Below are 27,160 nucleotides of genomic sequence, written 5' to 3'. Positions count from 1 at the left end.
TTTTTGTTTTCGTTTTTTATCTAATATTTCAGATTTATTTAAATGAACAAAAATGTTTTTATAGGTTTAGTTAATAATTTTTTTACCCTGTTTAGAACATGTTAACCAAGCAATTACATTTTCTTGACAAAATCTAAAAGTAATTCTTTTAAAATATTTCAACTTTATTTCTATTCAACAATGTAACATTTGTGCTGCGTTTCCTGAGTCCTACTTGTTGCTGAAGTAGTTGTCATCATTTTTAATGTGTTCTGCTCTGCCTGCATTGATTCATTGCTCAAATTTTCACTCCCGAGTTCAAAGACATCAAAGAAAGCTGTAAATTTTCTTCAGGCATCAGGAGCCCATAAAAAAATGCTGCCGCACACACACAATGTTCAGATTCCGAGCAGCTCTTGCATTCTGAATCACCATTATGAGAAGCCTGAATTAGACTATTGATGGTTCGGATAGATTTCTCAATCCCTGTGTGGTCTTTATGTGCTTCAGCAGTGCTGCTCTTACCACCGCTGCCAGAATCGAGTCTCTGAAGGCGTCTTCCTTGTGTTGTTATCTTGAATGCTTATTTAATATGATGCTTTGGCTCTAAATCAATGTGGAACAAATTTCAGAGGCAGGGCTTTTGTTGTTGATGCCTCCTGTGTGGTTTGCTGTAACGTGCCGCCCAGTTGTAGATGGATGTTGTAGATGCCCTCAGACGAATGTTTGTGCAACATGTGTCTTCCAGATGTACAGGTAGTTGTTTTTGCGATCTGTCCCTCATGGGACTGCATTTCCTACCCATCATCTGACTTGAAAGAGTTTTATGTGCTTTGGATGTGAGATTAAAGCATCACTTATCGTCCGTGCCCTAACAATAGGACTATGATTAGGTTTTTTATGTGGGGGACGTAATTGTGATGGTGCACTTGTTGTTTGTTGTTTTTACAAGCACGCTGGAAAAACGTGTTCAGCACTCTGTGGATTAAAATCAAGAAAATGAAGCCAGGATGCCAGTGTGCCATTTTTTTTTTTTCTTGAGGCAACCAGTATGAATCACAGTTAAAGGGTTAGTTCACCTAAAAATGAAATTTCTGTCATTAATTACTCACGCTCATGTTGTTCCAAACCCTGTAAGACCTTCATTCAGCTTAGGAACACAAATTAAGATATTTTTGATGAAATCTGAGAGCTTTCTGACCCTCAGAGAGATTGAGAGAGAAAGTGAGAGTTTTTCGCCCTACTTCCGCCTACGTCACACGTGACCTTTCCAACATGATTACGTAATGCGTGGCGCATCACAGAGCAGTGCAATTTGTGGTTAAAAAGCATATAAATTTTTATTTTTTTAGAAAATGACAGATCGTTTCACTAGATAAGACCCTTATTCCTCGTCTGGGATCGTGTAGAGCCCTTTGAAGCTGCACTGAAACTGACATTTGGACCTTCAACCTGTTGAAGTCCATTATATGGAGAAAAATCCTGGAATGTTTTCCTCAAAAACCTTAATTTCTTTTCGACTGAAGAAAGAAAGACATAAACATCTTGGATGACATGGGGGTGAGTAAATTATCAGGAATTTTTCATTCTAAAGTGAACTAATCCTTTAATGAGTTTATAGTTGATGTTGCAACCATGAAGATTTGTGAATGACTTGTTTTGTTGCATAGTTTCCAATGATGGTCTGGGTGAACTGAGGACATTCGCTAACTGTGCTAATCGAAAGAAATACATTGTAACATGCTTAGACTGTGCTGATCAACAGTATGTTGAAACCAGCATCATGACCAAGCGTGACCTTTGAGCATGAATGCATCTGGTCCTGATTGTGCCAGCACACTGAGGGCTTTGGCTCTCTTCACACTAAATTTGGGCACCATGTTTACCCTCACACCTGTTCTGCATGTCCAACATGCTTCACTTTTCATTTCTGTTAATGTTGATAAACATACAGAGGCACAGAGTGCATCATCTGGAAAGAATTGTGTTCTGTTTTAACCACATATTTGTGTGCACATCCCTTAAGCAACTTAAAAAGAGCAGATACGCATACATGCCACATCATAAATGTGATGGAAACATCTGCATGAATGTCAGCTTCTGACAGAATAATTTAATGTGGCATAGCAGATCCAAAAATTAAATTTGATGCACATGTAAAAACTGTTTAATTGAAGCATTTGGAGTTAATTTGTAGAAAATCTATGGTTAAGCAGAAGTTTGCTGGAATGCTGTATTTTTGTAAGTAATAGCAGATTGCCATCCTTTATACAGATTTCCTGGAAATTGGTAGTGAATTTTAGATATACTATCATTCAAATGTTTGGGGACAGTAAGATTTTTTTTAAATGTTTCTGAAAGACTCTTATTCTCACCAAGGCTGCATACATAAAGTAAAAATTGTGAAATTATATAAAATTTTTAAAATAACTGTTTTATATTTGAATACATTTTTAAATGTAATTTATTCCTGTGATCAAAGCTCCAGTCTTCAGTGTCACATGATCCTTCAGAAATCATTCTAATATGCTGATTTGCTGCTCAAGAAACATTGTGCTGCTTAAAGGGGACCTATAATGCCCCTTTTACAAAACGTAATATTAGTCTCTAGTATCCCCAGAATGTGTATGTGAAGTTTCAGCTCAGATCATTTATTATAGCTTGTCAAATTTGCCCCTATTTGGGTGTGAGCAAAAACACTCTGTTTTTGTGTGTGTCCCTTTAAATGCAAATAAGCTGCTGCTCCCAGCCCGCTTTCCAGACGAGGGCGGAGCTTTAACAGCTCACGCTTCGGATGCTCAACGACAACAAAGCTGGAGAATCTCACGCAGCCAAAATGAGGATTGTCAGTAACGGTGTTCAGCCTTACATTGTTCAAACCGGAGTCGACACTGATGGAGAGACTCAGGAAGAAGTTACAACTTTTAGAATGAAACTGGACGTTTCTGAACGGTTAGTCGATAAATTTATGTAGTTGCTGTAGAGTTGATTCAACTCATTGACTAGCATGTGCCGTCATGTTAATCTTTTGTGCAAATCCAGAGTTGAATTGACCCTCGTTTGTGAAGCAGTCCGGCGTAAAATGACGGCATGGAAACAACACTCTACTACAACAACTCTTCCTCTTCTCTAAAGCAGCCCAACATGGCCTCAACCCCTTTGTTGTGTGTTCCCGGGGGCAGGGTTTATGTAAATTATGAATCTCAAAATATTGTCACCTTCTGTAACTCTAACATAATTCCTGTTTTGTAATGTGTGATCTTTGCTTTGGGTTCTGATGGAGATTGTGAAATGAGGGGTGCTGGTTCATATGTTGAGTCCATCTGCTGTCTGCAGCCGTCCTGACTCCGCTCAGCCGGAGCTGTTGTTGCTGCCAGTCAGAGGAAATGTGGCCTCTGCCCAGCCTGCTGAGAGTATATGTACGGGGGTGGAGGCACAACAGATTTTTGAGTGTAGTAAGGAAGAGAAGGATATGGGATATCATCAAGGTGCTTGTGTGGTGAGAAGCAAAGAGCATCAAGGTGTGAACTAACTGCTTCCTTTCGAGACCCCTGGAGACCGTTCTGACTGGTTGAGTTGTACATGACCAGGAAGCTCAGCAGATGTAGCCGCATGGTGGGTGATGTAACCATTGCAGTAAACATTCAATGGCCTTGTTTCCTTTATAAACTGGGCCAAAAGTTCAGCATGACCGAAAGGTTCACTGGCATCACCTGACCTGCACATAAAGGCCAAGACCTGATTCATGCATGAGTAAAACAGAGACAAATGATCACAAGCCTCATGGGATTCGGAAGTTGGTTTGCTTTCTTTTCACTGCGCTTTCATGTTCATTATGAAGGAAACTCCCAGTCTCTCAAGACGAAATCTAGTCACTAGTACTGTGAATTCGGTTTCGGAGAGACTTGATGGCAATTAAACATAGAAACATGCAGTCAGGCCAAAGTGGCAACAGTTTCTGCAGTGATGATTTGTCAATCAATAGGAAGCTAACTGGAACTTGATTGGTTTTGTACTGTTTAAAGTGTAAACTTGTACTGTTTGTACTGTAAACTTTTTTTGCTCACCAGCCACTGTGGCTAGTGGTTTTCCAATATTACTAGCCACTCAGCATTTTCACTGGCCACAATTTTGAAATGGATACCATGGGGAAAAACTGCCATATAGATATTTTTAATATCATCTCATAATTTGGCAGCAGGTATATTAGGCTGCTGTCACTTTAAGACCTGACGCACGGATCCATTATACTGTTACACATGCTTTTTCTTTCTCAACTGTTTATGTTCACTTAAAACATAACTGACTGTGTTTACATAACTACTTGCCGAGACCGGCATTTCGACATTATTTTGTGTGTATTTGACTGTTTATGTGTAATAAGCAGCGAAAAAGAACTTAATTTAGTACTGAGAGCTCTACAGGATCTGCGGGAATGAGCAAAATTATGCGCGATACGCGCAATCCCACGGCGAAATTCACACCCTGTAACACCAACAATATTCATCCGGAGCAAATGAAATGAGTGAGTGAGGAAAGGCAGGATTGTGTGTCGACTCGCTGTCGGGGAGATGAGAGAGAGAGAAAATCAGCTGGTATTGTGTATCTATTCTGTGGAAAAATTAATATTGGAAGCGTTTCAGATATTTCAGTATTGAGTCAAAACAATAAATTAAATTTATATCTTTTTAAATTATAATCCGTTTAAATTATTATCAACAATCATTATTTTTGCAGTTCCATTTGTTGCCACTAGAGATGCAAAAACAACAGACTTCACCATAAGTTCCACGCTGCTTGAACAAAATAACATACTTGGTTTACCAAATTTACTCTTACTCAAAAGAGAAATTTTGATTGTTTTGGATCTTGGGAATGGTGTCTGTGGTGGAAACCTCAAAACTTCTAGGAATGTGTTAGTCTGCATGTGTTCCTTTCTGTTTTGTTTATTGTTGGTTTGTTTTTACTTTGGTCAAAGATATTTATGTCTTGATGAACAATAGACACTATTAAGACCTTTACTCTTAACCTACATGTTCGAGGACATGCAGATACTCCAACTGATGCCATATGGTCTCCATTGACCTTCATATGGAAAAGAAATGCCACACATGCATCTGTTTAGCACCATTATCTGAATCAGGCTGACTTCAGGTGAAAGTTAGGATAGCCAGATTGTGGTGCTCTCACTCTCTTTGATTATACATGGAGAAAATGAGAGTTTGTGTATCATTTCAAGTTGCAGATGAATATAACTGAATTTTTGTGTTGTGTTTTGTTTTGTTTTTTTTTGTTGCAGAAAATGTGATGTTTGTCCATGCAAATCTCACTGCCAAAGTGTTTGAGTGTTGTGGTTTATAGCCAGAATGTTGATATGGGGTTGAGTGGAGTTGTTTGTAGCATGTTGCTATGCAGTTACTAGGTAGTTGCTTACTGGCCCAAAAGAGCCAAATCCCAAGTCTAGAAAAACCTGTTTTGACTGAGTGTAGTTGTGTTTTGAGTGACCCATATAGTGTGACTCCGCATTTAGTTTTGCTGTGAAGAAAGTGAGATGGTTTCGGTGCAGTCCGGTGATGTGGAAACGCAGCGGTGTCCACACTTCCTCGTTAGTGTGGGATTAATTAACGGAGGCACGGAACAGTAGAAAACAGGTCTGTCAGATACCATTGGGATCAGAGAGGTCACAGAGAGTCCAGGAAGCAAAAAAAATCTGCTGACCCCCAACTTCAGCGCTTTCTGCAAGAAGGAAAGATTCAGTACAAACCGTGTTCCCAGAGGAGGCGATTCTGCAGTCCTGAGAAAACAAAATTGCCATTCTGTTTCAATTTGAAATTGTTGATGTTATGTGAAATATCAAGGTCATGATTGTAAGGATCAGTCAGGAGAAGCTTGCTGAGGAAAGAATAACAGAAGACAGAAAGATGGATGTGCTGTCTGTTACAGCTTATCATGGCACAAGCATTAATTCATTAACATATTCATCAATTTATATATATATATATATACCATTTAAAAGTTTTAGATTGGTAAGATTTTTAATGTTTTTAAAAGAAGTCTCTTCTGCTCACCAAGGCTGCATTTATTTGATCCAAAATACAGCAAAAATAGTGATAGTGTGAAATATTTTTACAATATCTAATAACTGTCTTCTATTTGAATATATTTAAAAATGCAATTTATTCCTGTGATTTGTAACTTTCTAAGAATCCTTAAAAAATTGCACACAACTGTTTCCAACATTGATAGTAATAATAAATGTTTCTTGAGCAGCAAATCAGCATATTAGAATGATTTCTGAAGGATCTCGTGACACTGAAGACTGGAGTAATGATGCTGAAAATTCAGCTTTGCATCACAGGATTAAATTACATTTTAAAATATATTCAAATAGAAACAGTTATTTGAAATTGTAAAAAAATATTTCACAGTATTACTGTAATTACTGTACTTTGGGATCAAATAAATGCAGCCTTAAGAGCAGTAGATACTTCTTTTAAAAACATTAAAAAATATTACCAATCTAAAATTTTCAGTGGTACTGTACACACACACACACACACACACACACACACACACACAAGCGTGTGTGTGTGTGTGTGTGTGCGCGCATTTTTGTGATTTATGAGGACACAAATTTGTATAATGACATGGGTATTACACTGGTATTATGACGTAAACATGAAATATGAGGACATTTCATGAGTCCTCATATTTAAAATAGCTTTAAAAACATTGTTTTATTAAAAATGTACAAATGCAGAATGTTTTCTGTGATGGATAGGTTTAGGAGTAGGGGTAGTGTAGGGGGACAGAATGTACAGTTTGTACAGTATAAAAACTATTACGCTTATGGAATGTCCTCACTAAGATAGCAAAACAAACCTGTGTGTGTATGTGTAGCCTATATATATATATATATATATATATATATATACACCCATATAAAGTAGAATTAAAGATATAAATTAGGGGAAATTTCAGATTCAAATTCAGAGGAAAAAATATGATACAAAATGCCATTAAAGTGTACAATATGGCTCCTTTACATGTTAAGGATTAGGCAACAAGCTTACAGAGAAAATAAGAGAGATGGTTAGAGGAATGAATGCAGGAAGCCTAAAAAATGGACAGATCGTGCTTCTGTGAACATCTGAACAGAAGTGATAATACAGGCTCCGACATGAGAGAGTGGAATGCTGGCAAACCTTGTGAGGACCACAGAACATTTGTCATGACATTTGGTGAATCTCACACACACACACACACACATACACGCACATACACCCACAGCTTTTCTAGTGCATATTTATAGTCCCTAAATTAAAGGGTTAGTTCACCCAAAAATGAAATTCTGTCATTAATTACTCACCCTCATGTCGTTCCACACCCGTAAGACCCTCTTTCATCTTCAGAACACAAATTAAGATATATTTGATGAAATCCAAATGGTCTCTGACTCCTCAATAGACAGCAATTTAACCACCACTTTCAAGGTCCAAAAAGGTACTAAAGACATCGTTAAAACAGTCGACGTGACTGCAGTGGTTCAACCTTAAATTTATGAAGTGACAAGAATACTTTTTGCGCACAAAAACAAAACAAAAATAACGACTTTATTCAACAATATCCTCTCTTCTGTGTCATTCTCATACGCTGTTTACGTCCAGCGCTTCCAGGTTCTACATCAGAACGCCGACTCATTATTGGCCGGCTCCTGCGTCAGCATCACACGCGTACGTCGTGCTGCTCACGTGAACAGCGTCGACCAATAATGAGCCACCGTTTTGACGTAGAACCTGGAAGTGCTGGACGTAACAGCTATGTGGTTGCTAAAAGGATTTAAATGTGTTCTAGCAGGTTGCTAGGGTACTGATGTGCAGTTGCTAGGGTGTTTTCAAGTCAAGTCAAAAGAGTCTCTATTCTGGTCTCTGAATATGGCTCAAATCCCTCGTTCAGCATAAATCTGTGAGATTATTTTGACTTTTTTTGTGTTGAAAACTGTGAAAAAGTCAGGGAGTTATTCTCTATATCAGTGTCACTGTTTCTGAACTACCTGAAACACCTCAACTGTAGTCTTGAGTTTTCTTCCATCACAATATTCCTCATTTAAATAATTCCCACCCGAAGCATATGCAAAATAAAAGGGCGGGGCCTGGTTAAGTTGAGTTAGTAGTGTGTTGAAACTCACGGTTATGGTAAGGGGCATTTCCCAAACATGCTCTAAGTGGTTGACAAGTCACAACACCCTGATCCAGCTGACCAATCAGAGCACATTGTGCTTTTCAGAAGGAGGGCCTTCATAGAAACAGGAACTAAACAGAGTGTTACTGACAGACTGGGAAGAGAGGTGCTGCAATAATGTTAAATATGTGAAAAATAATGTTTTTTTTTTTTAAACTTTCAAGCATGAAAACCTATTCTAGTATACCCCAAATTCAATCTATTTCAATATGAATATAAGATCAACATATGAGAAATAACTTGCGAAAAATATTGCGAAAAATTTTAATCAAAACATTTGGCGAATTAGGTGAAAGCTTCAAAATTGGCAAGCATTGCTGGAAGACATGAGCAGTTCTTCAACATCTCCTCAATGCAGGGCACCAGCAGGATCAGGGATCTTATCAAGCTCAAACTGACAACAGCGTGACTCCATTAGCTGAAACCCAACACTGGGCAAACCGAGACAGGCAAAGACGCTGTGTTTGCTCTAGCAACACGCACATATTTGTGTTACGTTAACAGCCCACTCGCTTTTATTTGTCCTCCCTTGACCCTCGAGTGTGTGTGATGGGCACGATTAGGTCATGGCAACATACAATACCTGCATTGTTCTATTGTTTTCTTTAATTACGACGTGTGCTTCACTCATCTGCTACTAGTTTCTCCAGGTTAGCTCTGCATATGACTTTATTGATCTTTTTTTTTTAATAATTATAACCTTCTGCATTTTTCAGAGACACCCATCATTCACGCACTCTCAATGACAGAGCCGTCCAGAGAGCCGCCCATCTCATACAGCTGAGATAATAACTACTTTCTGATGGCTGTGCATGAAAAACTACATTGAAAAGAATAGATCGCCACTGGGCGTCAAAGCTGGAAACATTTGGCGTTTTTTTTTTTTTTTAGGTTGCAGACAGGAAATGGCGTGAGATGCAGTTTTGAGGTTTTTCGACCTTTCTCCTCATTGTGCTCCTTGTTTACGGCTGATCCTAGGAAATGACTCGTGCCCTGTGAGGGTGTTTTTGTGCGTGAGGATTTCTGCCCGTATTGTTGTTATAGGTCAGTCTGAGCCTCCCATTTCTGTTTCCCGCACTGGTTTCCTGCTTCATGAGCCGCTTCCTGTCCGGAGTTCCCACAGGCAATTCCATGTGAATTTGAAGAGGGGGAAAAATAATCAGATGTGAATGTGACTTGGGCCAGCTAAAGATCTTGAAAGTGCAAAGTAAACTAAAAATAAAATCTTACCTTGGTGCCTTCTTATTTATCAGAGCTTTTACATGTCCACACTCCTGTCAAAGGTCGTCCAATCAGATGCTCCTCGATGTTCTGAGATCCAGGTTAAAAAATAAAGGTGATCGAGCCTTTTCAGTGGCTGCTCTTAATCTCTGGAATAGTCTACCTGTTCACATAAGAACAGCTCGGACTGCTGAAATGTTCAAGTCGTTGCTTAAGAGCCACCTGTATTCCTTAACTTTCATTTCAAGTTGAGTTTTGACACTGTGACATTTTTTACTGTGTTTGTTTTGTTTATTTATTTTTTTGTGTATCCTGATATTGTTAAGCATTTTGGTCAACTATGTTTTTTTTTAAATGTGCTATATAAATAAAATTGAAATCTCAAACTGACATCATATAGTTCTACTATTAAAGCAGTGTTATTTTAGTATTATTTATAATATAGTATTTATTATTATGTTGAATTAGCTTTTAATTTATTTATAATAAATATATATTTTTAGTTTTCATTTTAATTTTTGTAATTTTATGTTTTTGCCATGTTATTTTTTTTTTTTTATATTTCTATTTAGATATTTATTTATGTAAAAATTTTAGTTTTAGAAATTGTAGTACTTCAACCTAAACTTATTTTATTTTATTACGTCGCTAAGGCAGCATTTCTAATTTTCATTTAGGTTTTTAGTTTTTTGTCTAATATTTATAATTTATTTTATAATAAAATATAAATAAATATTTATTTATTATACATAAATAAAAGCTATTTCAAAATTAGAGTAGTAAATTAGTGCTGTCAAATAGATTAATCATGATTAATCATATCTAACATGAGTTTGTAAATATATATATATATATATATATATATATATATATGTGTATATATATATATATATATATATATATATATATATATATATGTATATATGTGTATATGTGTATACAATATTTATATATGTGTGTATATATATGTATATATACACACTCACACACACACAAATACACATATATATACAAACTTATATGTTAGATGTGGTTAATCGCAATTAGTCAATTTGACAGCACTATAATAATTACTATAACAGTATATAAATAATACTAAAATAATACTGCTATTTATTTCAATCAATGAAAACTATTTTTAATAGTATTAGGTTTAGTTAACAATAACAACAATGTACTGAAAGCTCTAAAAACATCTCACATCTTTTAATTTGTACACCCGAGAAAGCTATAAAATCTTATGTTTCTGTCCATTGATTTACATTTAGCAGAAGCTTTTATCCAGAGCGACTTATAAAAGAAGAACAAAAGCAATTTGCCAAAGAGCCAACAATATTCATATTATACAATGCCAGGCTTATTAGACAACTAATAAACCTTGAAAAATCACATTGAGGTCTCTTTAATGTTTCTCATAGATTGAGATGTCTTGCTCTGATTGTTCCCACGTGAAAAGACTTATTTCAGATGCGTGTCTTATAGAGATCTCAATGTCTCAAACTGTGATCCGTTTTGCCGAAGATACTAAAGCTTGCAATCAAAAGTCAGAATCTCACTTTGAACCCAAACATTTCTCATCAAGAGACCAAATAATCTGAGTTGCTATCCATTTCATTTTATAGACCTGTACTCAAAATTATATATCAGACATTGTCTAATTAGTATCCTTCTAAGGAATTTTAAGAGAAACATCTGAGATGAAGATGAAACAGATCCAAACAAATCCGTTACATCTCCTAAAGCTCACCTGTTCTATCAGTTATATAAGTGATTGATCTGATACTCTGTCTCTCAGTCAGAGCTCTTATGTGTGGGGCGTCTCCAGTGTCTCATATGGTTTGTTTTGTGTTTCAGGGCATACAGTTAGTGAAGCGTTGCGCAGCAGCACAGTGGCTCCCCCCTCAGGCCAGTCGCAGTACTGCAGCAGCACATCTGCTTCATGGCCACAAGTCCGAAACTCTGGAGTACATATGACTGTTACCAAACGGTGAGAAGGTAAGAGACGTGTGGACTATTTACATGCTTGTCGGAGTCGTCTCCCAGAAACATTCGTCATTGTCATGCTTTGTTTGTTTACTTGTCTCTCTGTAGGTAAACTTACAATCAGGAGGCAGTGAGGTGATGCAAAAGACGTATGACATGGAGGTCAAAAGTCACCTGATAACAGGCCCTGGTAAGCACCTCCACGTGCCTGTGTGTCTTTTGTTTTTGTCTGTTATTGTGGTGACCAAATATCCTCACAAAGACCTTTTGAGGAGAACATCTTCATAAAGGGTCTAAATCTATTTAAATGCGAAAGCGCTTTGGAAACAGCAGTTTGCTTTTCCGTTTGGTGCTGCAAATGTTGCAGAAATTACATGCTTCACCTTTAAATCTTATTTTACATGTAAAAAGGCCAAAAGCTATCCAAAACGGGAAGGTTAAGGGTGTAGCCAGTTTGACCAGTGCTTTTCCATGTCTTTCCCAGTCATTCATGATTACTGGAAAAGGATTTAAACTATTTAAGATTTAAGAACCACTTAAACTATGTAGGTTTTTTCTGAAAAAAAAAAAAAAAAAAAAAATTAATGACTATTCTAGCCCTTGAAATCACAATTTTTAAATTCCAGACTTTTCTGACTGTGGAAAAAAATTATTATTATTATTTAAAAAATATATGTTTCTTAAAATTATAAGAAACATATATATATATATATATTTTTTTTAAAATACTTTTTTAAACAATGATGCATTAAATTGATCAAAAGTGACAGTAAAGACATTTATAAACACATTTATAATCTTAAAAAAATCATGGTTTCCACAAAAATATGAAGCAGCACAACTGTTTTCAACATTGATAATAATAAGAAATGTTTCTTGAGCAGCAAATCAGCATATTAGAATGATTTCTGAAGGATCGTGTGACACTGAAGACGAGTAAATTCAGCTTTTCATCAAAGGAATGAATTGCATTTCAAAATATATCAAAATAGTTCTTTTAAATTTTAATAATATATCACAATATTAATGTTTTACTGTATTTTTGATCAAATAAATGCAGCATAAACATTAAAATCATACCCACCCCAAACCTGAACGGTAGTGTAAAACAATTAAAATGAGTCCATCTGAGGTCCCCACCATGAGGTAACATGACGTGTGTGTGTGTGTGTGTGTGTGTGTGTGTGTTCACAGAGCTGCAGGACAGTAAGCAGCATGCGGAGCGGATGGTGGAGCTGCAGGAGCGTCGGAGAAGTCTGCAGTCGCTGCTCAACACTCGATTAGCAGAACTCAAACGCGTGTGTCTGCAGGAGGCGGTCAGTGTCTCATCAGGCTTGTGTGCCATTTTAAATTCTAATGCCATTTCTAAATTTAATTTGAATTGAGGTACGGACAGGATGCAGAAGTGACGCTCAAATTTTATGTAGTACCTTAGAACTTGTAGTTCTAAGAAACTAGAACAAGAAAGCTCAACACAATTAACTTTGTATTTCTCCCGGGTGTCACTGCCGAACCACACAACAGTGAGCTGCCAGATCATGTGATGCTGCAGAGATGCCGCCACATGCCCAGCTGATCTTTGCTCATACTTGTATCTCAACAAGCTTGGCATTTCAAATGCTTGTTTTACACAGTATATGTAACTTCAGGTGTGTTTTTCATCATGTGCTTCAAGGGATAGTTCACCCAAAAATGAAAATTCTGTAATCATTTACTCACCCTCAAGTTGTCAACTGTTTGGTTACCAACATTCTTCAAAATATCTTCTTCTGAGTTAAGCAGAAGAAAGAAAAACATACAGGTTTGGAACAACTTGAGGGTGAGTAAATGATGACAGAATTTTCATTTTTGAGTGAACTATCCCTTTAAAGGAGTCATATCATGAAAAAGAGACCGCTTTAAAATTGTCGTGGTTACGATGTCAGATCCATGAACACATCTTACCAGAAACAACATTATTCATTTCACATGCAAAAATGTTAGCCAATCATAGTAGAGCTCATGTACATATAGAACATATAGCAGCAAAAAATGTAAATTAAATTAAATTAAAAATATAATTAAATAGTTTTTTGTTCAAAAACTTGACTAAATTAATATAAATATAAATAAATATAATACATTATTAAATGTAATAAATAATAATATAATAAAATATATATAATATTCTTCAAAAGTAGACATGGCTGCTTTAGTATATTGAAAATAATAATAATAAAACACTTTAGGTGAAAATGTACTTGTTCATATTTGCTCTTCATTAATCTTTCAGGAATTGACAGGTGAAGTTCCTCATGAATATCCTCTGGAAATCGGCGAGAAAGTCCCTCATGTACGGCGCAGGGCTGGTCTGTCCCGCGGCGGCTCCAAACATAACACGAAAAATGAGGTGTGTGGATTTGAGATGATATGGGTGGCCACTAATTTGATATTGGATACTTGATAGATAAACATCGTAAGTTGCTCAATGTTTGTGCTGGCTTAGGAAGAGGACGCCTCTCAGCGCAAGATAAAGAAAACTCTGTTCAGCGGCGCCCTCCGCAGGCACGTCGATTCAGAACAGCATCCTCCACACAGCAAACGAACGGTTCATAGAGGATGCCACACAGGTGGGTTTAAAGATTATACAGATGAAATAAACACAATTTCATGCCTGAAATTTGTATTTGGGAATATTTATAATACAAAATGTTTCTTGAGCAGCAAATCAGCATATTAGAATGTTTTCTGAAAGATCATGTGACACTGAAGACTGGAGTAATGATGCTTTGATCACAGAAATAAATTGCATTTTAAAATATATTAGAATAGAAAACACTTATTTTAAATTGTAATATTTCACAATATTACTGTTTTTACTGTATTTTTGATCACATAAATGCAGTCGTGGTGAGCAGAGAGACTTCTTTCAAAAGCATTAAAACATCTTTCTGTATATACTGTATATATGAGGATTTTTTGATGAATTTCCAAAGAACAGCATTTATTTGAAATAAACATCTTTTGTAACATTATAAATGTCTTTACCGCCACTTTCAATCAATTTAACGCATTCCTTGCTAAATTAAAGTATATATATATATATATATTTTAATTTAGACCCCAAACTTTTGAACAGTAGCATGCATGAGCTCAAAATTATTTGGATATTTAAATCACATTTAAAAAATGTCATTAATCAAACCAAGTATCCAAATACTTTTTGAGGTGACTGTATGTATAATACATTTTTTTTTAATATTTTTAACTTAAGAAAAGCATGTCAACTGCCCATTGAGAATAATTATTTTGTGTCCATTAAACCCGGTAAATACATAAAAAATGATTAATTATACTAGCTGCTCAACTAATTGACAAATCGATAATGTTGGTCTCAGCTGTAAGCAGTTTTTCAGTCCATGATCAAATGATAAAACTGACATAATGATTATAGATTAGACTCAGTTTGAACTGTGCTGAGATAACAGCCATCACACTGAGACAGATCAAACAAAGTAACTAAACACTAGAGATCAGTTTCAAGATAACAAAGATTAAAACTTACTATCTTAACAGTTATTCTGATATCACATGTAGTGCTGAATTGGTCTTTGGTAAATTACCTGATCAGATTTGGCAGACATTGGTTTTCAACGGATCAGGCCAGTTTAGTGTCAGACTGGCGGTCTGGCTTTGGACCATGGGAACAGTTTGTGTATGTGGTATAAATTTAGAAGGGAAAGTTGTCTCGTGTGTGCAAACATGGAAAACAGCCCACCTTAAATGAGACATGAGAGAGGAACAGGAAGTGTTGAGTTTCCAGCCATTATTACTAAAATGATGATGCAAGTTCAGTAAAAAATGAACGCACATACATTTATGTAACTATCTGAAAGAAGTCAAACTACAGACTTATTGTTTTCATATGAAGCTAATTAAATGACTGCTAACTAACCTTAACCCTACCTCCCCAAAAAAAGTTTTAAGATAAATAAATAATTATTTTTATTCTGTTTTTTGTTTGTTTATTGTGTCAGTTGAGTCTATCTTTTATATATAATTTTCACATTAGACATTTCACATTCACATTTAATTATTAAAAATGCATGTTAAAACCATGAATAAACATTTCCACAATTTTATAAATATAAATATATAAATTATTAACAAATAAATATTGAAAATGTTTAGAAAAACATTACTTTTATTAACATTTTCAGCTTTGAGGACATCCTGAAGAAAGGTTTTGTCAGATTTAGCAGACTTCTGAGGAAAATTTTGATCAAATCTAGCACATAAAATCGTACAATATTACACCCTCATCCATTATCAGCAGCATAGAGCCAATCCAGTGTGTTATTGTGACTTCATGTAATGTGTGTATCAGTTGAGTTATGTAATGTGTGAATGTTTATATCCTCAGATAACACAGTGAAGTCAGAGAGCAGCTCCACGTCAGATTCCACCAATCAGGACACTGGTGAGTTATGGGACGGATCGGTGCTTTACATTAGCAGGATAATGAATGCGAGAGGCTGAGATAAGAAGCACTATTACAATGGCAGGATGAGTTTAGTGGATGGAGAGATCCCGGGGGCGTCATTAGAGTCTTCACATCAATGAGTCAAAAAGCCTGTTATTAACACTCACTGAACTAATCCTCTCCCCGTGGCATTTTTGATTCTCACACATTCTCTCTTGCTCTCTCTCTCTCTCTCTCTCTCTTTCTCGCTCTGTTTTCAATTTTAATTAAAAAATATGATGAAATTATAGACAATATTGCCAAAGCATCAGTACAAATAACAAAAAAAGACAGAAAAAGTTGCCAGTAATACTAATAAAGACAAAAAAAATTGTTAATATAGTGACTAAGTCATTTATTGTGCTTATTTTCTGAGGGTGTGGCATTCAGATATGAATTTTTCTGTAATTGATATACACAACTACCCTTCTTTAGTAGCACTTGTGTGTTTAGTGACCCCAAAAACGGTTTAGACACTTAAGACACACTTAAAAATACTGAAATGTCATTTAATAGGATATTTGATAAAAATATCAAACCAAGTGGCATTTCATTTAAAGAAATATGGCACGATCAAAATTGACAGTAAAGCCATTTATAAGCTTTCTATTTCAAATAAATGCTGTTCTTTTGAACTTTCTATTCATCAAAGAATCCTGAAAAAAGTATCACGGTTTCCACAAAAACTGTTTTCAACATTTATAATAATTAGAAATGTTTCTTGAGCAGCAAATCATCATGTTAGAATGATTTCTGAAGGATCATGTGACACTGAAGACTGGAGTAATGATGCTGAAAATTCAGCTTTGATCACAGGAATAAATTACATTTTAAAATATATTCAAATAGAAAACAGGTATTTTAATTTGAAATAATATTTCACAGTATTACTATAATTTTGAGCATAAGAGACTTCTTTCAGAAATCTTACAGACCCTAAACCTTTGAATGGTAGTATGTCTTAAAAGTGTATAATTATGAAGTAGAAAGTGGGCTTCTGTCTCAACCTCACAAGTGTCTCTCTCTCTCTCTCGCTCCCTCAGAAGACGCCTCTGATGGCCTGTCACCCTCACGTCCCCGGCTGGTCTCGGGGAGCCCAGACAACAGGTTTTCTCGAAAACTCTCCCCTGTGGAGATCTATTACGAGATGAAAACTCGCCGCAACTCTGTGGCCAGCTCAGCCAGGTATGCACTCAGCATGAGAAACAGCTGTTTTTTCATCTTATTGGGAACAGCTGTTTTTTCATCTTATTTAGATCCAAAGGTGAATCAGCATTGATTAGCCGACCTGGAATTACCTCATTTAGAGAGAAGTTTATGTGGTTTGTATTAAAGGATTAGTTTACTTCAGAATTAAAATTTCCTGATAATTTACTCACCCCCATGTCATCCAAGATGTTTATGTCTTTCTTTCTTCAGTTGAAAAGAAATTAAGGTTTTTGAGGAAAACATTCCAGGATTTTTCTCCATATAGTGGACTTCAATGGGGTTCAACGGGTTGAAGGTCCAAATGTCAGTTTCAGTGCAGCTTCAAAGGGCTCTACACGATCCCAGACGAGGATCTTATCTAGTTAAACGATCGGCCATTTTCTAAAAAAAAAAAAAAAAAAAAAAAAAAATTATATACTTTTTAACCACAAATGCTCATCTTGCACTGCTCTGCGATGCGCCACGCATTACGTAATCACATTGGAAAGGTCATACGTGACGTAGGCGAAAGTACCGATCCAGTGTCTACAAAGCAAACGTGCAAAGACTAAGTCAAACACCCTTTATAAAAAAAAAGGTAAAACAACGATTTCGGACGATTATTGAAGTTGGAGGAGAAAATGAGATGGAGTTTTTCTGTATGTCACACCTGACCTTTCCAACATGATTACGTAATGTGTGGCGCATCGCAGAGCTAGACGAGCATTTGTGGTTAAAATGTATATAAATTTGTTTTTTTTTTTTAGAAAATGACCAATCTTTTTGCTAGATAAGACCCTTATTCCTTGTCTGGGATCGTGTAGAGCCTTTTAAAGCTGCACTGAAACTGACATTTGGACCTTCAACCCGTTGAACCCCATTGAAGTCCACTATATGGAGAAAAATCCTGGAATGTTTTCCTCAAAAACCATAATTTCTTTTCGACTGAAGAAAGAAAGACATAAACATCTTGGATGACATGGGGGTGAATAAATTATCAGGAAATTTTAATTCTGAAGTGAACTAATCCTTTAAAAGCTGATTCTAGGCTATTTGCAACTCATTAATATTTAGGCAATAATCTAAAAGACATTGTTAGCAACTGTAACCCTTTCAGCTGTAAATTTATTTAAAATGTGACTATATTAAAATATCACTGTATAGTAAAAAAAAAGCTACATAACTTCATTATCAGTTTTATGAAATTGCCTTTGTCACCATATAACATTGATCAGTTTTGTTAACTGTGTGCTGCTAGATTTATAACAAGAAGACATAACTAGACTTTGATTTTTTTTCCCAGCCCGAGTCACTCTCTACCAAGAAGTGTGTCGAATCTGGAAGGTAGAAGTGTACCGGCAACACCGCTCTTGTCCCGCAATGGAATAACAGGAGTGCACATCAGGTTACAAATGCGCAAAACACACATGCACAAACGTATGTTAAACACTGCGCAGATCAGCTTGCATGCTGATTATATAGCTAATTACAGTTAAAAAGCCCTGAATTGATAATGGCACAAACATTTTGATTAAATTACTTATTTGCAATAATGTGTAATGAAGTAATGGATGTCTAAGGAGGTTGAGCATAAAGCCACATTATTTTCTACTCAATCTAATTACATACACAGAGCAGCTTGTTTTTCTGCAGTGCTGGGAGTTACTGAAGTCAGCATGTTTGGATACTGATGTATTGTGTGGCTGAGTCACTTGGGGAGCTCAAAGGGATAGTCCACCCAAAAATGAAAATTCTGTCATTTACTCACCTTCATGTCGTTCCAAATCCTGTAAGCATTTCTTTCTTCAAAAAAAAAGAAGATATGTTGAAGAATGTTTGTAAACAGTTTCAGTTCCCATTGACTTCCATTGTATTTTTTGTCCATATAATGGAAGTCCCTGAAACTGTTTGGTTACCAACATTCTTTAGAATATCTTCTCTTATGTTCCAAAGAACAAAGAAAATCATACAGGTTTGAAACGACATGAGGGTGAGTAAATAATGACATTTCATTTTGGGGTGGACTATACCTTTAAAAAATAAATGCGGTTTTGTTAAATTTATGTATTAATTAGTAGTGTTTACTAACTATCACATCACTCAATCATGTGTTTAGGAGAAGTGTACTGATTTTTGCAGGTTGGACAACAAAAACAGGAAAAAAAAAAAAAAAAAAAAAAAAAACTCTTAATAGACGTGCTCTGAAGGTGGGACCAAGCCATATATAGTGCCATATATTGTGACAATGAGTTTAGCCCAGGCAAGCACCATGTTTTGTTTTTGTATTTTGTCACTTTTCAAATGTAGACTACTGTTTAAAAGTTTAGTCTACAAAGTGTCAGTAAGATTTTTTTTTAATGTTTTTGAAAGTGTCTTATAATCACCAGGGCTGCATTATTATATTGTTATTTGATCACAAATACAGTGAAAAAAAGTAATATTGTGATATATTATTACAATTTAAAACAAATGTTTTTTCCATTTTTAAACTGTAATTTATTCCTGTCATCAAAGCTGAATCTTCAGCATCATTACTCCAGTCTTCAGTGTCACACGATCCTTCAGAAATCCTATTCTGATTTCTAACATTATAACTATTTTTTATCATTATAAATGTAACTTTTCTAACATTATAAATGTTAAAAAAGCATCCTTGCTGAACAAAAGTGTTAATTTCTTTTAAAAACAAAATCTAACTTACCCCAAACTTTTGAACAGTAGTGTATATATTTACAAAAATAAATAACTCGCTTACATATGTCAGTGTACTAAAGCCAAAAGAAGTGATTAAAATTGGAAATGTATGTTGTGTTTGTATAGCACTAAATAATAATAAATTTTGTTCAATACAACAAAAAGTGTTCTACACAAAAAAACAGTAGGCAAGACAATTATATTGATATAAAAAATACAATATATAATATAATTACATGTTTTATTATATAAGAAAATAGTCCATTTAACATATTTTTGCTGGACTGTAATACTCCTTCCTTTGAGGAACTTGTTTTATTCTGTTGACACTTTTGAAAAGGTTTTTAACAAAGTAAATCCAAATTTAGTCTTAAGGTTTTTAGAAAACAGTATCTTAAACATCTTATTTAGTTTTATTTTGGAATAACTAAACATGGCTCTCGCCATAAACATAGCCATAGAAGCTGGCATGGCATTAAAAAGGAAAGAAAAAAATAATAATAATAATATTACATTAGCTAAATTTGTTAAATGTGTTAAAAATAAATAAATTGCATTGACATGTTTAATTAATATCTCAAGGAAACATTATTTATTTGACAGACCTAAAAATACATAGAATATTTAAAAAAAATTATAACATTATACATATCTTTACTATCACTTTTGAGCAATTTAATGCATCCTTGCTGAATAAAAGTCATTTATTTGTAAAAAAAAAAAAAGAAAAAAAGACAATCATACTGAACCTAAACTTTTGAATGTATTTGAATGTGTTGTTTGTTTGTGTAGGTCAGAATTATCTAGCGGCACTGCTGCTGTGAAGCAGTGGTCAGACAATCCCGAGGCGCCCCAGCAGGTGCCTCTGCAGTCTCAGGAGGGGTCCTCTGCAGGGTCCTACGAGCAAGGGCACAGACGAAGCAATAGCTCCGAGACATTACTCGACCGGCACGGCACTGCGGTGGAGGAGGGAGGTCAAAGGTTAGGCATGCCTGTACGAAACGGCCCGTACAAGAGCTCAGAAGCACTCATGGACGCAACTTTAAAACAGGCACAGCGGAGCAGCCCCGAACGGCAGGTAAACGGACACACCGAACTGGCCCGCGTTCGCTCGGCTGTGGGAGGTCGAGGAACGAACGGAGGTGGCGGTTACAGTGAGATCCTCATGGATTATGTTTGGGGAAAACAACAGAAGATGCAAGCTCAGCAACAGCAAAGACTTCAGGTCCAAAATAGTGCAAAAACCCGGCCGTGGCCTGAAGGTCCCAATGCTCCACCGCCTCCCTACAGGAACGGCTTCCCCCAATCGCAGCAGCTTATCCTAGGTAACGGCCCTCCGGCCTACAGCCCGCTAATGCTGAGAGGGAAGCCCGGCGAGCCTCGGAGGGTCAAAGTGACACGCACCAAATCCTGCGGCCCGTTCGTTCCCTTACAGCAGCACCAGCAAGAGTCCATCCTGCTCTCTGCCTACACCGAAACCAACACTGCCAATGGTATCGGCAGTAATGCAATGCATAATCAGCAGATAGACCACCCACACAGACCGCCTCACTACCCAATCGAGTCCTCCGCACCCAAATCCCCCGATGACCCCACACGCAGCCTACACAAGGCCTTGGCTCTGGAGGGCTTGAGAGACTGGTATCTGCGGAACGCACTGGGACAGACAGCCAATGGAGGGAAGGGCAAAGAGGGGACACAGACTCAGCGCAGGCGTACCACGTCCTCTCTGCACAACTCGCACCCCCATCCGCCCCTAAAACACCAGCCACAGTCCTTTCAAACGGACACGTCCTATCCACAGATGCCCCAGTCGGCCACGTTTCATGGTCACCCTCTACACGGCAGGTAATTGCAGAATGAATTAAAATCTACATTCATATGACACAGGAACCATCAGTTAAAAAACCCTTGATTTCAAAAAAGGTAAATATATATATATATATTAGGTACAGCATTTATTAATCTTGGTCAATGTATTTTTCTGCATATACTAATGCATTTTCAAAAAGTTTTTGAATTAATTTTCATTGTAGTACTTAAACAATAGTATATTTTTTTTTAAAATTAACATTTGAAATATTTCCATTTTTTTTATGTTTTTGAAAGAAGTCTCCTATGCTCACCAAGGCTGCATTTATTTGATTAAAAATTCAATAAAAACAGTAATATTGTGAAATATTATTACAAATTAAAATAACTGTTTTCCATTTGAATATATTTTAAAGTGTAATTTATTCATGTGGTGCAAAGCTGAATTTTCAGCCAGTCTTCAGTGTCACATGATCCTTTTCTGCATACATTAATGCATTTTCATATTTCAAGTTGTACAAATTAACAGTTAGTTCAATTGAATGTATTATAGTATTTTTTTATTATAGTATTTTTAAATGAACAATAGTATTTTATTTTTATTTTTTTTTAATTAACATGAAATTTTTCATATTTGTTATATATGCTACCATTCAAAAGTTTAGGGTTGGTAAAAAATTTTTTTAAATGTTTTTGAATATTTTTGCAATTTAAAATGTAATTTAGTCCTGTGTAAGAAAGTTCAAAAGAACAGCATTTTGGAAATAGATTTATTTATTTTTTTTGTACAAAAGTAAAAATTTTACTGTCAATTATGATCAATTTAATGCATCCTTGCAGAATTTTTCTTAAAAAAAACAAACAAACAAAATTTAATGACCCCAAACTGTTGAACGGTAATGTATATCTTTTAATATTTTATTTTATATACAGTATATTTTTATATTTATATTAATTTTATATTTATAAATTGTGTCGCCTCTTCTTTCTTATAGGTCGATGGAGCTTTCATTGTACCAAGATACCTTTTCATCTAAAATGCAGGAGATGACACTTAAAGAGACTAGTAATGACAGACCCACGCCAGGCACGCTGGTCTGACACACACACTCATGCAAACTCAAAGAGACTACAGCAAACACCAGCTTACCTGTGTATGGAATGGCAGAAAGAATGCCATAGTGGACTTTCAAAGAGACTTTTTGCTTCCTTTCAGCAGTTAGAATTGAATAATTCTGACAGAAATCAGCCTAGCATCCTTGTAATTCTAATATATGCTAAGCTACCACTGACATGGGACAAACACTTGTACTCAAGACCCTTTTCAGCATGAGATCAAGCTGTCTTCTAGTTTCACATCTTTTCTCGGTTCCCGTAGACTTTTTAAATAGTTCAGTAAATTTCCCTTTTAATCAGCAAAAGGTTAGTCAGAGAAAAGATACAATATGTCACCATATTTCTATTAGTAAACAATAATGCGAGTTCATTCTATCAAACTATTTCTAGCCTTGGTATAGATTTGTCACAAAACAGTGAAAAAAATTTTTTGTTGTTCATGAGAATCCAGTATAGGTCGCTGGTGAGACCTTCCCAAACAGTACTGGACATTTGAGGCCCTTTGAAAAAAAAATCAGGATCTTCTTAATGTTTTAATGAAAATATTTCTATGCAAATTACAATCAAGAAGACTGTGTTTAGACAAAATTAATTCCTTTTTTGTCATTCTGAGTAGCAATTTTAAAATGTGCAGGAGAAAAAAAACAAGCCAAATCTTAAACTCTGATGGACTGTTAAAGAGTCAGTGACTCACAGTATTTCATGAAATGTATAAGTCTGTTAGTATCTTTATTACTAATGTGGAAGAGTATAAATGTGCTCATTCAGGATGATGACATTTAAAGGGATAGTTCACCCAAAAATGAAAATTATGTCATCATTTACTCACCCTCAAGTTCCAAACCTGTATGAGTTTCTTTGTTCTGCTGGTCCCCATTGACTTCCATAGTACGAAAAAAAAAATACTATGGAAGTCAAACTGTTTGGTTACCAACAGTCTTCAAAATGTCTTCTTTTGTGTTTAACAAAACAGAGAAACTAGGTTTAAATACAGGTTTAAAACAACTTGAGTGTGAGTAAATTTTCAATTTTGGGTGAACTATCCCTTTAAGAATGGCACAAAGGTCGCTGTGCGGCTCAAACAACATCTTTATCTGTATCACATGTATTTATGATGGTTTCTATTTCCTCAGGCTCTAGTTATATACCAGTATTACTAAAGAAAATTCACGGGTAGAATAAAGTAAAAATGACATTTGATGTATTAAAAAATTGCATTTCTTCAGAAAGGGTGAATCTCAAGAAACCTGTCAAGAACACATTTCACTCAAAAATCAAAAGAAAAATATATTTTTTAAAACAATTGTTTTAGGTCTCATTATGACATTACTTGACAATATAGCACCAGCCAAATTCTCATTACTGTAATAGAAGAAAATAATCATGGATTTAAGGATCATCGTAGTATTTATTGTGCTGGATTTATGCTGATTTAAAAAAGGATCCTTTCAGGACAGGATAAATTTTAATTACTGTAATGAAAATTTAATGGGAATGATCATTGAGAATAATGAGAAATATAAAAAAGCTCAAAAACAAAACACCAGGATGCATTAGTAATGAGAATGTGGGAGGGAAATGTGCATAATGTCACACAAAAAACATGGGTCTTAAAAATAGAGTTCCTTTTCTTTAGAGAAAATATCATTTTGAAAAATATTATGAAAATATATATTGATATTGGGGTGAAATATGACTGTTTCCACACTGTAAACCCGAATAAGTTGGCTAAACTCAAAAAATTTGAATGCCATGGGCAAAGCATGCTGGGAAATAGACATCCAAGCCCAGTTTTAGTTAAACTTAAAGGGTTAGTTCACCCAAAAATGAAAATTATGTTATTAATTACTCACTCTCATATCGTTCCAAACCCGTAAGACCTTCACAACACAAATTAAGATATTTTTAATATAATCCGATGGCTCAGTGAGGCCTCCACTGAGAGAAAGTTAATTTAGACTTTTAAAAGCCCAGAAAGCTACTGAAGACATATTTAAAACAGTTCATGTGACTACAGTGGTTCAACCTTAATGTTATGAAGCGACGAGAATACTTTTTGTGCACCAAAAAAAAAAAAAAAAAACGACTTTATTCAACAATATCTAGTGATGGGCGATTTCAAAACACTGCATCATGAAGTTTCAAAGCTTTACGAATCTTTTGTTTCGAATCAGTGGTTTGGAGCGCGTATCAAACAATGTCAAACTGCCAAAGTATTCTCGTCGCTGTATAATATTAAGGTTGAACCACTGTAGTCACATGATCTGTTTTAAATATGTTTTTAGTAGCTTTCTGGACGTTTGAAAGTCTAAGTTAACTTGCTCTCAATGCAGGCCTCACGAGCCAACGGATTTTATCAAAAATATCTTAATTTGTGTTCTAAAGATGAACGAAGGTCTTACGGGTGTAGAACGACATGAGGGTGAGTAATTAAAGACAGAATTTTCATTTTTCGGTGAACTAACCCTTTAAGTTCATCTAAATTAATAGAAATAAGTTCATAAAACTCAAAACAATGAAACAGTTAAGTTTACTTAAAATATATCAGTTCTGTGAACTTAAAAGAAAAAGAAAGTGCTAAATACTCATAAAAGTTCATTTGACTGAACTGATTTGTTGAATTTAAGTTTGGGCAACTCAAACCAATTAATTATTTTGAGCGTTAGGGTTTACAGTGAGACACTCCCTAGTACTATCAGGTTTTTATAACAACGACCACTAGGAGGAGCCCCAATATCTGTTTTCAGGGGATTCTGGATCCATTCAAATCATCAGCACCCACTGCAGACGCATGCAAAGCATCCTGCCAGGTGCAGTGCTTGTCGCAAGAATCACCAGCTTCTTGTGTATAGCGCCTTAATTGCAATTGTTCATTGTTTTTCCTATCGGATTGACTGCAGATGTCAATATTTACTGTATCTCTCAGTAATTAGATTGCATGAAATGAAAAGGATTAATTAACCAAACCGGGACTTTGCCAAGAGTCGTAATTTCTCCTTTAGAATTTATTTGATGAACTGTGATACTCAGAATGTGGCGTTGCCTACTAATGCCAGGATGCCAACCTTTGACCATTGTGCCTAGCAAATGCGGCGTAGAAGACTTTACTAAGCTAACAAATGTGTATTTCTCACAGCCAATTTAAATAAAGAATTTGGCTCCTGCTTATATAAACTACCACCAGATTTTATGCTCTCTCTTTAGGAATGAAAAAATAACTAAAAACAGGCATTTGGATTGCTGGCTAATCCATTCTAATAGATGTAGTCTGCTGTTTCTAGTGTTAGTGCTCCCTTCTGGAAAAAAACAAACAAAAAAACATTGATGTACCAATGCATGCGGGTATCTGTTCTTCTTTATTCCCTCTAAGAATCGTCTGTTGTTCCCTGATACTTTTCTGTTCATTGTGTTATCATTGGTAGGTCTTGAAATGCTTCATGTCAGATGCCTTCACCGTGAATATATCTGTAGAATATAAAGCTGAGAGTTGAACTCACTGAAGCAATCGAAACTTTCTCAGATACTCTGACACCAAATGCTGCCGTGCTTGTCTCAGGACTACACTGAAAGCTGCTTTGATTGTGGTCTGTCCATTTGAAATCAACACCACTGATGCATGGGAGTGTCACTAATAGAAACTTTTTTCTTTTCTTTTGTTTTCTTTTCTTTTTTAATAAAAACAGACTTTAACACAAGTGACCCGTGAGAAGATTACCGAATGTTTATGATGCTTGTAAAACCTTGCTGAGGACATTTAAGGTCATCTATGTCAAATGTTTTTATCGTTTTGAAAGAAATATGTTGATAACATAGAACCATTATCAGATAATGATCTAAAGGATGATGAATATGAAGGATAACAGCCTTTTATTTTTGATTAAAGACATAATAATAACTATTGATTTAAACTGATAACATTGAAGGCAAATAAAACCAATGAAGTTTATGATATCTGTTTTGCTTCTTCATCATGGTACCAAATGCTAACAATTTTTAAAGATGTTCCCTCCATGTTTTGGATACTACTGTTCCAATTTTAAAATTCCTTATCCAAAACCTCTTTAATTGCCATTTTCCTGATCACGTGTTTTGGAAGAAACCTCTCCAGGCTGTGTATAATTTGCTGTTTTCTCCTTGGTTTTTAACATTTTATATCTCTATTGGGAAAAAATCTAATTAAAAAACCAAGAATGTACAAAGTTTGTTTTTAATAAAGTGTTTTTTGGTCAGATGCAGTCATCTGTGTGTTTTTTAAAAGCAGCCTATACATGTAGCTAACTAATTGATATGCCTAGTTTATTAATGAAGGAAATTAAGTTTTAATTCTTATCAACAACTAAACCACATGGCTGAGCAAGTTTTACCATATTGTGCATTAATATTGTGTGATATAATATCACATTTTAATTTTAAAGATGGTGATTG

The 27,160-nt window shown here is 35.4% G+C and overlaps 1 protein-coding gene across 3 annotated transcripts in view; it reads left to right on the top strand.

Annotated features, from left to right (window-relative positions):
* ccdc120a (coiled-coil domain containing 120a) overlaps positions 1–26,966 on the top strand; it is a 61,262-nt gene extending 34,296 nt beyond the window's left edge. For 2 of the 3 annotated variants that reach the window (XM_051904011.1, XM_051904010.1), the window contains exons 2-11: positions 11,296–11,436; positions 11,533–11,614; positions 12,619–12,740; positions 13,697–13,813; positions 13,910–14,033; positions 15,827–15,883; positions 16,969–17,110; positions 18,417–18,518; positions 20,600–21,655; positions 22,615–26,966. In XM_051904011.1, coding sequence (XP_051759971.1) covers positions 11,563–11,614; positions 12,619–12,740; positions 13,697–13,813; positions 13,910–14,033; positions 15,827–15,883; positions 16,969–17,110; positions 18,417–18,518; positions 20,600–21,655; positions 22,615–22,720 — 1,878 coding nt within the window. In that variant the 5' untranslated portion in view covers positions 11,296–11,436; positions 11,533–11,562 and the 3' untranslated portion in view covers positions 22,721–26,966. Of the gene's footprint in view, positions 1–11,295; positions 11,437–11,532; positions 11,615–12,618; positions 12,741–13,696; positions 13,814–13,909; positions 14,034–15,826; positions 15,884–16,968; positions 17,111–18,416; positions 18,519–20,599; positions 21,734–22,614 lie in introns of all 3 variants that reach the window. The other variant, XR_007931384.1, reaches the window with a different exon arrangement.
* The last annotated feature ends 194 nt before the right edge of the window (positions 26,967–27,160 follow it).

The sequence above is a fragment of the Ctenopharyngodon idella genome, chromosome 8, assembly GCF_019924925.1.
Source record: "Ctenopharyngodon idella isolate HZGC_01 chromosome 8, HZGC01, whole genome shotgun sequence".
Classification (NCBI taxonomy): domain Eukaryota; kingdom Metazoa; phylum Chordata; class Actinopteri; order Cypriniformes; family Xenocyprididae; genus Ctenopharyngodon; species Ctenopharyngodon idella.
Note: the sequence above shows the minus strand (reverse complement) of the source record. Positions and strands in the feature narration are given on the sequence as shown.